The 14,142-nt window shown below is 39.2% G+C and overlaps 1 protein-coding gene and 1 non-coding gene across 3 annotated transcripts in view; both read right to left on the reverse strand.

Moving 5' to 3' along the window:
• The window catches only part of RNF103 (ring finger protein 103), a 94,973-nt gene that overhangs the window by 44,575 nt on the left and 36,256 nt on the right, over positions 1-14,142 (reverse strand). The window contains exon 1 of one of the 2 annotated variants that reach the window (XM_012774330.3): positions 2,075-2,247. The exons of the other annotated variant lie outside the window; for it this stretch is intronic. Coding sequence (XP_012629784.1) covers positions 2,075-2,119 — 45 coding nt within the window. The 5' untranslated portion in view covers positions 2,120-2,247. Of the gene's footprint in view, positions 1-2,074; positions 2,248-14,142 lie in introns of those variants that run through there. 2 annotated transcript variants of the gene reach the window in all.
• On the reverse strand, positions 5,416-5,549 carry LOC142870366 (small nucleolar RNA SNORA32). The gene has a single exon (XR_012918775.1). It is a non-coding gene; the product is annotated as a small nucleolar RNA SNORA32 (small nucleolar RNA).

Genomic DNA, 14,142 nt, shown 5'->3' on the forward strand with positions numbered 1-14,142 from the left:
AGATCCCTAGTGATTAGTGTGCACATTAATGCTTAAGAAGTACTGCTCTACAACACCTGGACTTGTCCATAATGAAAAAAAAGCGAAATCTTTTATTTAATAAATGTTATTACTCATTCAGCCCTGGCAGGCATATTTTAAAAACCAATCTCATACATCAACCCTGCTGTAGTCTGGTGTTAATTAGCTTTCCCAGGTAGGTTACCCTACTGAAAAAGTATGCCGACATTGTATTAACAATATTTATCATTTTAAAATAATCTGAGTGTTATATAAGTAATACATACACTAACATATACTGTTAAACTACACTTTAAACAGTAATAAGACCATTTTCCCCAGGATCTTTTTTGTTTCCCCAGAATCAATTTATGAATGGGAACACTAAGGCCAAACACTGAAGGTAATAAATCATCTCTCCCTACCATCAAAAACACAATTCTAAAATAATTAGCATGTTAGACTATACATGCTGCAAAATGTATATCTATATAATGTTCTGCAGTTTACAAAGTGATGTCACACACTCTTATTTAAGCACCAGGATTTTTATTTTACCAGGCAGCAAAACCAAATAAGTTGCCTGATGAAATACTGACTTTTAACAAAAAAATTAACACATGTATTATGTACCAGAAATTACATGACGCATGAGATGGTTTTAAAAACATGCCTGCTAGAGATAAGGTAAGATCATTTATCGAAAGATTTTAGGTTTTTCCTATTATGGACAAATCTGGATGTTGTATAACAGTGCTTTTTTTTTTTTTTTTTTTTGAGACAGGGTCTCACTCTGTTGCCTGGGCTAGAGTGTTGAGGCGTCAGCCTAGCTCACAGCAACCTCAAACTCCTGGGCTCAAGCGATCCTCCTGCCTCAGCCTCCAGAGTAGCTAGGACTACAGGCATGCGCCTCCACGCTCCGCTAATTTATATATACATATATATATATATATTTTTTTTTTTTAGTTGTCCAGCTAATTTCTATCTTTTTAGTAGAGACGGGGTCTCGCTCTTGCTTAGGTTGGTCTCAAACTCCTGAGTTCAAACGATCCGCCCACCCCGGCCTCCCAGAGTGCCAGGATTACAGGTGTGAGCCACCACACCCGGCTGACAGTGCTTCTTTAGCATTAATGAACATACTAACCATTAGAGATCTTGTCCGAATTCAAAATCTGATTCAGTAGGTCTGGGGTAGGGCCCGAGATTTCTAACAAGCTCCCAGGTGATATTTATGCTGCTGGTCTACATTCCAAAGCAAGGCTGTAACTACTACTACTTAAAAAATTTTACATCTTTTAATCTTCAATTAATGAGATGATACTATTAACATTCTTATTCGACAGAGGATAAGACTAAGGCACAGAGAAGTTAACTTTCCTGAGCTCACAGAACTAAGATGTGGGAAGGCAGATTAACCCTGCAGGGCACTTTCAACCGCTTGCCTCCCAACATTATCTCAATTAACATGCAGATTTGGAGTTCACTGCCGGGTCCAGAACTATCACTGATGGCATTCTTCTTGGTTGGATCCCTGCTGTAATTAGTAAGTGTCAGAAGTCAACATAAGGTTGTACTGGAAGGGAAAGAGGAAATAGAGACTCCCACTCGATACAACAGGGTAGATGAAAACTGCAGGACCTTCCCGCGGTGGTGGCCCGGTCCTCCCGGAACAACACTCCTGGCGGGGGCAGGTGCGCCCGGTGGTCCGTAAACACACCGGCGTGAGAGGGCGGGGCCTGCGCGGGAAAAGGTTCCGGGCGGGACGTACCAATGCGCACAGAGGGGTTTCCAGAGGCCAAGACCGTGTCGCTATCTCCGCGCCCTATGACGAGGCTGAGAAACTGTTCATCCAGCCCTCGGCTACCTGGTCTAGAGCCGAAGTAACAGGGGCTCCTCACCCTACAACCGGCTCCTTAAAGATTCTTCCTCCGGCCCCTCAGTCGAGTGGGAGACCCCGGAAATGGGGGCCGGGCGGTACCGGGCAGCCGTGGGGAACAGAGTGTCCAGTCGTTTACCAATTCTACGACGCCACACACAAATCCACCCGCTCATTTGCCGCCGCTGTGACCCTTACCAGCTCTTTGGGAGGCTTCTCCTGGGTTTTTCCAAACAGCCCCATGACGAACTAAACTCGTCTTGCCCCTTCTGGCTTTCCGTTCCCTGCGCCTAGGCAGGTCACGGGCAGCCGCCTGGGCGGGGCGGGCCGAGAGGAAGGGAGGCCAGGCGCCCAGAGAAGGGAGTGGCGGCAGTCGGGGTAGTACGCATGCGCAACGCATGCGCATACTAGATTTGGGGGGTGTCTCCGGTAGAAAAGGATTACATCATTGCACACGTTCTGGGAGGGACTGTGTAGAGAGGCTCAAGGTGTGGAAGTTTTTTGTGAGGTGTGGGACTGATTGCTGCGAAAGATACATATGTATTGACTACACTTGCTGACTACAGTTGCTCCTGATACTTCACCCAAATTTGTATGTCGTTGCACCAGAAATCTGTATCTCCACCCAAACGTGTACGTTTACACTTTCCGAACAGCTTCCTCTTTGTGCATGGTAGACACTTCACAGGCAACAAACCAGAAATGAACTCTTCTTCCTCCCGCCAAACTTATTCCTTCCCTCTGCTGGCACCACCATCACCAATCGCTAAAAACTAGGCGTTGTCTTCTCTCCCCCTCTTCCCAAGCCCCAATGATTCTGACTTCTCAATGTGCGGGAACTTCAGCCCTCTCCTTTACGTCCCAGGTGTCGCAGTTTTTGTTAAGGCCATTTCCAACGTGGGTGATACCTACCTGGCATTTGTCCATATGTGTGTCATCCTATACTCCACGACGACTGTGACCTTAATCAGATTCTCAAAGGAATCTGACTAAAGAGGACTAGACACATTTTAGCAGGGACAATCCCTGATTGAACTTAACACAGTAAGCTGATGGTTGATGTCGTTACCTCACCTGATGATAATAAAGAGATCATGTGTTACCTCAGTCCCACACTCTCATCTCTGGTGAGAATGTAAAATGGTACAACCACTTTGAAAACATTTTGGCAGTTTCTTAAAATGCTAACCATACGCCTATGTATCCCAGCCATTCCATTCCTGTTTACCCAAGAGGCGGAAAAAGTGAATGTCCTTACAAGGACTTGCACACAAATGTTCATAGTAGCTCTATATGTAATAACCAAAAACTGGAAATAAGCCAAATATCCATCAAGTGAATGGATAAACCAATTGTGATAGATCCGTACAGAGAAATAGTACTGAGCAATAAAGAACAAACTATGGATTCCTGCAACAGCATAGATGACTCTCAAAATAATTATACTGAGTCAAAGAAGCCAGAAAAAAAAGAATACATACTGTATGATTCCATTTAAATAACATTCTAGAAAATACAAACTCATTTATAGTGACAGAAAGTAGATCAGTAGTTGCTAGGGGACAGGAGTGGGGTCAGAAAGAGGCAGGGGAAGGAGGGATTACCAAGAGACACAAAAAGTTTTGGGCAGTGATGGATAGTAGCTTGATTGTGGTGATAGTTTCACAGATGTATACAATGTAAAGTTTATCAATTTGGACAGTTTAAATAAGTGCAATTTATTTTGTGTCAATTATACTTCGATAAAGTTCTCTTTAAAAATAGCAGAACATGTTTCATTGTAAAAAGTAAAATCCCCATTCTCACTTCCTCAGGCGAATAGGTCTCAGGATTCACACCAACTATTAAATATAAATAGTGTGAATCCTTTGAGACCTTCTCCTTTGGAGAATATACTTTTATATATTTTTACTTAATTGGAACTATATTATACATATTGTTCTGCAATTTCCTTTTTAAAAATTTTAACATAGATTTTCATCAGTGTCAATAACTGTAGCAATTCATAGCAGGAATGTACCATAATTTATTTGACCACTTGCCTTTTATATGATATTAAGTTGTTTTCAGTTTTTTTTTTTTTTTTTTTTTTTTTTTTGAGACAGAGTCTCACTTTGTTGTCCAGGCTAGAGTGAGTGCCGTGGCGTCAGCCTAGCTCACAGCAACCTCAAACTCCTGGGCTTGAGTGATCCTTCTGCCTCAGCCTCCCGAGTAGCTGGGACTACAGGCATGCGCCACCATGCCCGGCTAATTTTTATATATATATCAGTTGGCCAATTAATTTCTTTCTATTTATAGTAGAGACGGGGTCTCGCTCTTGCTCAGGCTGGTTTTGAACTCCTGACCTTGAGCAATCCGCCCGCCTCGGCCTCCCAAGAGCTAGGATTACAGGCGTGAGCCACAGCGCCCGGCCTGTTTTCAGTTTTTTACTCATAAATAATTCTGCAAACATAGGCACAGTTAAAAATTTTAAATTTACTACCAATATCCTCAATACAGATTGTATTCTTGTGAACTCCTACCAATAGAGTGTACCAGCGCTCTATTCTCTAAATCCTTGCTAGCAATAAATATTATAAATCTTTTAAATTTTTGCCAGCCTAAGGGTATAAAATATTGCTTAATTTTCATTTCTCTGATTAGCAGTCTGGATGAGCATCTTTTCTTTATATTTGTTGGCCATTTGAATTTCTGTATATTTGTTGGCCATTTGAATTTCTTCAGTGACTCGCCTCTTCATACATTTTGCCCATTTTCCACTGAATTATCTTCCTTCCTTCCATGTTTTTTGTATGTAAAAGAATCTTTATTGTTACATTTTAGGTAATAGTTATTTCTTTAAACTAATGTTCATCAATGGAATGATGCTCAAGTATTTTCTGCCCATTCTATGAAATACTATGCAAAATACAAAAATTTTTAAGTATAATCTCATGTATGTAAAAATTTCATACAAACATGATTGAACAAGTATGGAAGAAGAGTTCAAATGACATCCACAAACTTTAACAATGGTTACAAAGGGGGAATGAAATAAAATGGCCAGTGAGTAAGAGGGACTGTTGCATTTTATGCTATATACTTCCATATTATTTGACCTTTGTGCAATGTCAGTGTATTTATTTTTAAATAAGTTAATGAAAACTATCATATTAATTAACTCCATGGAATACCTGACTGCTGAGTAGCACCTGTGTTATTTAGGAAGCCTTTATCCTGTGTCTTTGTGCCCTGCAGCTGTTACAGGTGGCCCATATATTATGCATCTTGGGCTGAAAATCGTACTACTATACTCATGGTTTCTTCCAAGCTTGTGCTATTGATGGCATCCTCCAAAGGTAGATTTACATTTTGATTCAAGCCAATCCAGTTATTCTGTGAGCTAGATGTGCCTGTGTAACTCCAACTTTCTGATTTGTGAAATTGTCATCACCTGCCAGCCCTTCCCAATTTAGGTCCATGATTGTTTTGCTTTGAGTCTTCTCTCCTAGAAGATTTGTTTGGTTCGTTGTGTTTTTTTTTTTTTTCTTTTTTCAATAAAATGTTCCCAATAGGCTGATTGCTAGCAAGGTAGCAGATAGAAAATCTAGTGGGAAGTTTTTTTTGTTTGTTTTGTTTTTATGGTCATGTCCACAGCAAATGAGAAACTGCATTCTAAAAGCCTTGGAGGCTGGATGTGGTGGCTCATGTCTGTAATCCTAACACTCTAAGAAGCCAAGGTGGGAGGATTGCTTGAGCTCGTCAGAAGTTCGAGACCAGCTTGAGGAATAGCAAGACCCCATCTCTACTAAAAATAGGAAAATTAGTCAGCGTGTTGTGGCACAAATCTGTAGTCTCAGCTACTAATACTTGGGAGGCCGAGGCAGGAGAATTGCTTGAGCCCAGGAGTTTGAGGTTGCAGTGAGCTATGATGACACCATTGCACTCTACCCAGGGCGACAGAGCCAGACTCTGATTCGAAAAAAATAAAAAGTTAAATAAAACCCTTGGTAATGACCATGTTTACCTTTTAGAGATAAAATTCTCAGCACCAGATAATTTTGTGTTAGAAAAGTCTTGAATTATTAGTGACTTTTGAAGTATCAGGAGTTCTCTCCTTCTTGAAAAAATTTCTTCTCATGCCTTCCAGGACACTCTCCTTTCCTGGGTTTCCTTCTAAGTCCCTTCCTTCCATTTTAATGTGAAGGAGTTCTTTGAAAATGTGGCTAATTTTTTAAGTCTCCTTCACCACATCCTTCTTCCTTTTATTGAGAAAGAACTATGAGTCAGCAATTTTTCAAGTAGGAGGATACTGGGCTGCCCATTAGTCAACAATATTTATCAAATGCCTACTATGTGTCAGGCATTCTATGGGCTTTAGTAAAACAACTGTGAACAAAAAAAGAACCTCATACAATCTGATGAGAAGGACAGGTATTAAAAATGGTTATAAATAAAATTGAGTGCATTACTATAAATGTGCAAAATCCTGACTGTGAGAACATGGTGATCAGTGACTGTTCCCGAGCAGGTGATGTATAAGCTGAGACCTGAAGGATGAGCTAGCAGAGAGAGGAAGACTATCCAGAGCAAAAGAAACAGCATGTACCAAAGAGCCTTTCCAGTTTCTGGGTAGGGGTTTTAGGCCACAGGCATTTCAGATCCTTAAAGGTGCATTTAGTCTAAAGTTGATGATCAAAGGCAGAGGGGCCTAACAGGGTGTGGAGGCAGGTTTGATTTGACACATGGCCTCTCAATGAGATACAGAGCCCACAGGTACTGACAGAGCCCTGTAAACACCTCAGTGCCATTCACCTAGAAGGACACTGTATATCTTCCTTCCACAGTTTTTCAGACTCCACCCTCAGAGCAATATGTACTCTCCACTTGTGTCCTGATATTGCCTTGGCATTGGACAAAGCACTCCCTAGCTGCAGCTGGGGCTGTAGTTTGTCCTTCCTACATAGACCCCAGGAAGCAAGGCACAGATCCTCCCACCTGCTAAGACTCACACATCTGAGGGTGTGGGAAGAACTAAGTGAGCAGGCATTCTAGCTCTTGGCTCCTGCCAAACACAGCAAGTGTTTAACAGGATCACACTCCCCTGCCATATGTTCATGTAGACGTTTATTCACACACATTTTCAAAGGCTCTATGTGCATTCTCCTCCTGATCCCTGAAAATATTATAAATAGATGCATATCCTTGACTTGAGAGGCACACCAATGCCTGTGCCTTAAAATCATTCCCTGAATTTGAAATGAAAAATAGAAATAAATGAAAAACAGAAAGGACTGTTTTTCCTTCATATCCCAGTTTGTTCTTGCTCATTTCACTAAGATATCCACTCTTAGGACACTTCCTGGCTCACAAGTGATCCCCATTTGCCAGGTAGATTGTTAATTGAAATGCTTTGGGCAAGAAATCACAACCCAATTCCTGGCAAAAATTTTTGCCTAATAAAGCCAAGATACACCTTGTATTATACAACAGATGGCCCCCGGAAATGTTAGATATAAACCAATCTTTGGAAATTAAATTCCCTCCCATGACTTACATAATAATTTAGAGTGTGTTTGTTTTCATTTCTGACTAAACTTCAGGACCAAGGGGGTCCTAACCCACAGCTTATGTCTTGTGATAAGGCAAAGACAGACCTTGAGTCATCTCCTAACCATTTCCAACTTTCCTCCATGAACCTAACAAGGATCCTTGTGTTAGTTTCCTAGGACTGCTATGACAAAGTACCACAAACTGTGTGGCTTAAAATAACATAAATTTAGTTTTTCAAAGTTCTGGAGGCTGGAAGCCCAAAATCAAGGTGTTAGCAGGGCCGTGCTCCCTCTGAGGCTCTGGGTTTACTCTGTCCTTGCCTCTTCCTGGCTTCTAGTGATGGCTGCCAATCACTGGAATTCCTTGGCTTGCAGCTGCATCACTCTAATCTGCTATGAACATATGGTAATTACCCTATTTCCAAATAAGGTTTCATTATAAGGTACTAGGGGTTAGGACTTCAAGATCAGCTTTTGAAAGGGCATAGTTCAACCTATAACAACCCTCATATATACACATGGGTGCCTCACTTGAAAGAAAAAAAAGAAGAGTGACAGAAGGTAGGGGAAGAATGGCTAGCCAAATCCTTTAAAAATAAACCAACATCTGTCCTCTATGATGGGCCCCAAAGTAGTGATAGTCTTCACTTGGGAAGGGAAAGTAGATCTCTCAAGGCTGGCTCTAGCTTGAAGGTTGCCCCTTCCCTGGGGGAATCACAATAATCACTGTGGCTACCCCACCTTGCCCTGTAGAGCATCATTTCTACCACTAAAGCTCCTCTCATGGGGGATTTATGTGTCTTCCTTTATTTCCCCAAGCAAACACAAAGCCTAAAGTTTTGTTAAAAATCCAACCTGAATATTTAAATAATATTTAAATATTCAGGTCTCCAAAAACAGTATCAGAATTAGAAGAGTAACATGCAACTTACACATTCAACATTACTGGGGAATGGGTGTTCTAAAAACCCACTACAAACACAGGGAGAAATTTGATGAAAATACAACCAGAATTATTTTATGTGCATGGATGATCTCTTTAAAAAGAGAAATCAGGAATGTATGCTGATAACAGGAAACTAGGACCTTATTTGTGTAATTTTTTAAAAAAATGTAATAAAATCTATACACAGTAAAGTACATAGATCTTAAGTGTACAATATGATGAATTTTTTACATATGTATATATCTATAAAAGCAGTATGTAGATCAATATTAAAAATATTTCCAAAATCTAAAAAAGCTCCCTGTGGTTGGTGTAGCATTTGGAAATTAAAAAAAAAAAGAAAAGAAAAAAGGCTCCCTCAGTCCATTCTCAGTGAATACTCTTAAAAGAAAATCATTATTCTGACTTCTTTTTTTAAATTTTTTTTAAATTTCAGCATATTATGGGGGTACAAATGTTAAGGTTATATTGTTCTGACTTCTATCTGCATAGGTTAGTTTTGCCTGTTCTTGAACTTCATGAAAATGGAATAAAATAGCATGTTTGGTTTTAATGTTTGGGCAGGGGAACAGGAGGCAAAGGCTTTTGGCTAAGCAAAGTGATGAAGAAAAATTGAGATCCCCTGAAGTCGACAGTTTTGAAGTCTCATCCTCAGTGAAAAGACAGACTACAGAAAAAAATATCTGTCTGCTACAAAGGGAGGCAACAAGATAATGTTTGTCTCAAGCTGCAGCTCTGGTGAAAAATTAAAAGTAGAGGTTTTCTTGAGAAACTGTAATAATAAGGCTGCCCTCATGGTTAAGTTTATACTACCTCCATAGAACTGGAAATTCCAAACCTAGATATTAATTTAAATTGCTCCTAGATTTATAACATCATGAGTACTTGGCAGAAGCAATGAAGGCTCTTTTTGAATAAACATACCCCAAATCCAGGAACTATATTATTTCTACAAAGTAAGATCAACAAAAATTTCCAAATATACAAGGAGACAAACATCTATGGCCAAGAGTAAATTTAAAAAGCAGCACAATTATGCTCCAAAGCACTTCAGATATTAGAATTCTCAAATGTAGAATATAAAATGTTATACTTAAAATGTTCACAGAAATAAAAGAGGAACTTGAAAAAAAAGAACAGACCGTAAAAGAATGACCAGGTAAAATTGAAAAAGAATAAAAGAATTTCTAAACATGAAAAATATAATAATTGAAATAAAAAGATTAGTCACTAAATAAACCTCAATGAATAAATTAAGCAACAGATTAAACATAACTCAAGAAAAAAATAAGTGAATCAGAAGATATATAGGAATTATGCAAAATAATAATGGAGAGACACTAAGACATGAGTATATAATTAAGATGATGAGATACAGATGTTAAAATATGAATATCCATTATATGTTTAATTGAAGTTCCAGAAAGATTGAAATGAGAAACTGGGATAGACAAGATTTTGACAGCATAATGGCTAAGAATCTCTGCAAATTTATTAACATACTAATCTTAAGACTCAGGAATTAATCATGTGTCACTTAATAATGGAGATATGTTCTAAGAAATGTGTCATTAGGAGATTTCATTGTTGTGTGAACATCATAGAGTATACTTATATAAACCTGATGGTACAGGTACCTACCTAGCACACCTAGGCTATATGGTAAAGCCTATTGCTCCTAGGCTACAAACTTGTATAGCATATTACTGTACTGAATACCATAAGAAATTGTAACACAATGGTATTTGTGTATCTAAACATAGAAAAGATACAGTAAAAATATGGTATTATAATCATATAGGACTATTGTCATTTATGTCATCAATTGTTGCCTGAAAGTTTATTATGTAATGCATAACTGTACATAAATCTCAGGCAGGTTAAATAAAACAGCTACACATTATAGTAGCAGCGCAGAACATCAAAGACATGGAGAAGAGCTTAAAAGCAACCAGAGAGAAAAGACAGATACATACAAAAGGACAACAATCAGACTGGCAACACCCCCTTCTCAGTAAGTGAAGCTGAAAGAAAGAAAGGAAGCTGAAAGAAAGTGAAAGAGTATCTCCAAGTGCTGAGGAAAGAAAAAACCAAAACAATTAACTTACAGCCATATGCCCTGCTAAATTATCATTTCTAAATGAGAATAAAATGAAGACATCTTAAGGGGGGACAAAAACCTAACAACAGACCAAAAAACACCCACTAACCAGCAGAACAACACTAAACAAAATTCTAAAGAATGTATTTTAGAAATAGTAACAATGATCTCAGAAGGAAGGTCTTAAATACCGTGTTTCCCCCCAAAAAAGACAGCGTCTTATATTTATTTTTCCTCAAGAAGACAACCTATGGCTTATTTTCAGGGGATGTGTTATTATTTTAAGTACGGTACAACAATCTGCATTTATTCAAATATAGTTAACATCATCTGGAACATCATTATAACTCTCCAAACCCTGAATTGCATCCTGAATTTCTTGCGGCTCTATTTCCTTTAGAAACATTGGCCCCAATCTCTCATGTCCAGCAATAGAGCTCTCATGGGGCAGATGAGAAGGGCTGCTCTTCTTTACTGCTCCGGGAGGAAATGCATGGGTTGTGCCGATTCGCTGTGTAGTCACATCCATCTTAGGTCTTATTTTCGGGGTAGGGTTTATATTGTGCAAATGCTTAGAAATCCTGCTAGGGCTTATTTTATGGGTAGGTCTTATTTTCGGGCAAACATGATATTAGTCTTCTCAGGCTGCTATAACAAAGTACCTAAGACTGGGTGGTTTAAACAACAAGAATTTATTGTCTCACAATTATGGAGGCTAGAAGACCCAGATCAAGGTACTAGCGATTTGGTTCCTGGACTCTCTTCCTGGTTTACAGATGACCACCTTCTCACTGTGACCTCACATGGCCCCTTCTCTGTGTACCCATGGTGGGAGAGAGAGAGAAAGAGAGAGAGAGATCGAGGTCTGAGGGAGTCTCTTCCTGTTCTTATAAGGGCAGCATTAGCTCCATCAGATTATAGCCTTATCCTTATCACCTCATCTAACTTTAATTACCTCTTTAAAGACCCCATCCCCAAATACAGTCACATTGGGAGTTAGGGCATCAACATCTCTATTTTATGGGGATATAATTCAGTCCATAATACCCACCATCATGAAGGGAAATTTTTAAGACTTTTCTTTCATCAATTAATAGATCAAAAAGACAACCATTTGGGCGGGTGCAATGGCTCATGCCTGTAATCCTAGCACTCTGGGAGACCGAGGCGGGCGGATTGCTCGAGCTCAGGAGTTCGAAACCAGTCTGAGCAAGAGTGAGACCCCATCTCTACTATAAATAGAAAGAAATTAATTGGCCAACTAATATATATAGAAAAAATTAGCCGGGCATGGTGGCACATGCCTGTAGTCCCAGGTACTCAGGAGGCTGAGGCAGAGGGATTGCTTGAGCCCAGGAGTTTGAGGTTGCTGTGAGCTAGGCTGATGCCAGGGCACTCGCTCTAGCCTGGGCAACAAAGCGAGACTCTGTCTCAAAAAAAAAAAAAAAAAAAGACAACCATTTGATAAAGACAGAGAAGACATGAAAATAAGATATACTTCATTTAGTTGTCATATCCTGTACATATCAAATAAAGAATAAGTTACCACACATAGAATATTTACCAAAATTGACTATGTTCTAGAATAGAAAGGAAGTGAAGAAATCATTTTGATACACATCACAGTACATGACCACATTTAAATTGGGTTAGAAATCATTGACAAAAAGAAAACAAAACAATTTGGAAATGTAAGAACATATTTCCAAATAACTCATAAGTCAAAGAAGAAATTGTAATTGAAATTGGGGAGCCTGGATTTCCCCCATACCTGGTAGTAACAAAGCAACCCTGGGGTGGTGTCAGAAGAGGCATAGTGAAGATCCAGAACTTTCCCCATCACCCAGTGATAATAAGAACACCCCCACCACAGTGTCTTTGGTGACCACACGAAGAACTGGAACTCCCATCTCTGCTCACATTAAAGAGGAACCTCTCCTGGATCTCACTAGAGGCTGAGTAGAGAACTTAGAAGTAACAAGGTAGCACCCCTACTTTTCCTACCAAAGCAGTGTGAGAGAAAGCCAGCAGAAACTGAGGTTTAAATAAGATGCAGAATCTCAGAGCATAATATGAAAATGTTTGGGTTTCAAATGAGAATCGCTCATCATACCAACAACCAGGAAGATTTCAAACACAATGAAAAGAGACAAGCAACAGATGCTTTACTAGGTTGAATAGTGTCTCCCCAAAATTCATGTCTACTCCGAGCCTGCAAATGTGATGTTATTTGGAAAAAGAGTCTTTGCAGATAAATCAAGTTAAGATGAAATTATACAGGACTAGGGTAGGTCCTAAATCCAGTATGACTGGTGTCTTTATGAGGAAAATTTATACACAGACACACAGGGGAGAAAGCCATGTACAGAGACAGAGATTAGAGTGATGTATCTAAATGCCAAAGAACACCAAAGATGTCTGCAATCACAGACGCTGGAAGAGGCGAGGAAGGATTCCTCCCTAGAGCCGTCAGAGGGAGTCTGGCCCTCTCAACACTTTGATTTCAGACTTCTAGCCTCAAGAACCACAAGAGAATAAATTTCTCTTGTTTTAAGCCACCTAAGTTTATGGTAATTTGTTACTAATATATATGACAAGACCGAGATGACTGAGATGTTAGAATTATCTAATAAAGATTTTTAAAATTTATTTTTTTCTTTTAATTTTTTTTCTGTTAAGGAATCTTTGTGATCTACAATAAAATTTATTTTTGATTGACAAAATTGTGTATATTTATGGTGTACAAAGTGATGTTTTGGAATATGTATACATTGTGGAATGGCTAAATTGAGCTAATCAACATATGTATTACCTCACATATGTATTCTTTTTTGTGTGTGTGATGAGAACACTTAAAATCTACCCTTACCAATTTTCAAGCATACAATACATTGTTATTAACTACAGTCACCAGGTTGTACAATATATCCTTTGAATGTATTCCTCCTGTCAAACTAAAATTTTGTGTCCTTTGGCCAACATTTCCCCAATCCTCCTCCCCCTACCCTAATCCCCTGGAAACCATCATTTTATTCCTTGCTTCTATGAGTTTGATGTTTGTTTTATATTCCATACTGTTTTCTATAATGGCTGTACTCTAACAAAGATTTTTAAACAGTTATGATTTTTAAAAATGCTTCAACAAGCCGGGCGTGGTGGCTCACGCCTGTAATCCTAGCACTTTGGGAGGCCGAGGCGGGCGAATTGCTCAAGGTCAGGAGTTCGAAACCAGCCTGAGCGAGACCCCGTCTCTACCAAAAATAGAAATAATTGACCAACTAAAAATATATATACAAAAAATTAGCCGGGCATAGTGGTGCATGCCTGTAGTCCCAGCTACTCCGGAGGCTGAGGCAGTAGGATCGCTGAGCCCCGGAGATTGAGGTTGCTGTGAGCCAGGCTGACGCCACGGCACTCACTCTAGCCTGGGCAACAAAGTGAGACTCTGTCTCAAAAAAAAAAAAAAAAAAATGCTTCAACAAGCAACATGCTTGAATGAAACATGCTTGAAACAAATGAAAAAGTAGAAAATCTCAGCAAAGAGAAGATTTAAAGAAGAACCAAATGTTATTTTAGAATTGAAAAACACAATAACCAAAATAAAAATCTCAGTGGATGGGCTCAACAGTAGATTGGAGACCATAAGGAAAAAAAATCAGTGAAATAGAAGATAGAACAATATAGAAAT

The sequence above is a fragment of the Microcebus murinus genome, chromosome 3 (genome assembly GCF_040939455.1).
Source record: "Microcebus murinus isolate Inina chromosome 3, M.murinus_Inina_mat1.0, whole genome shotgun sequence".
Lineage (NCBI taxonomy): Eukaryota > Metazoa > Chordata > Mammalia > Primates > Cheirogaleidae > Microcebus > Microcebus murinus.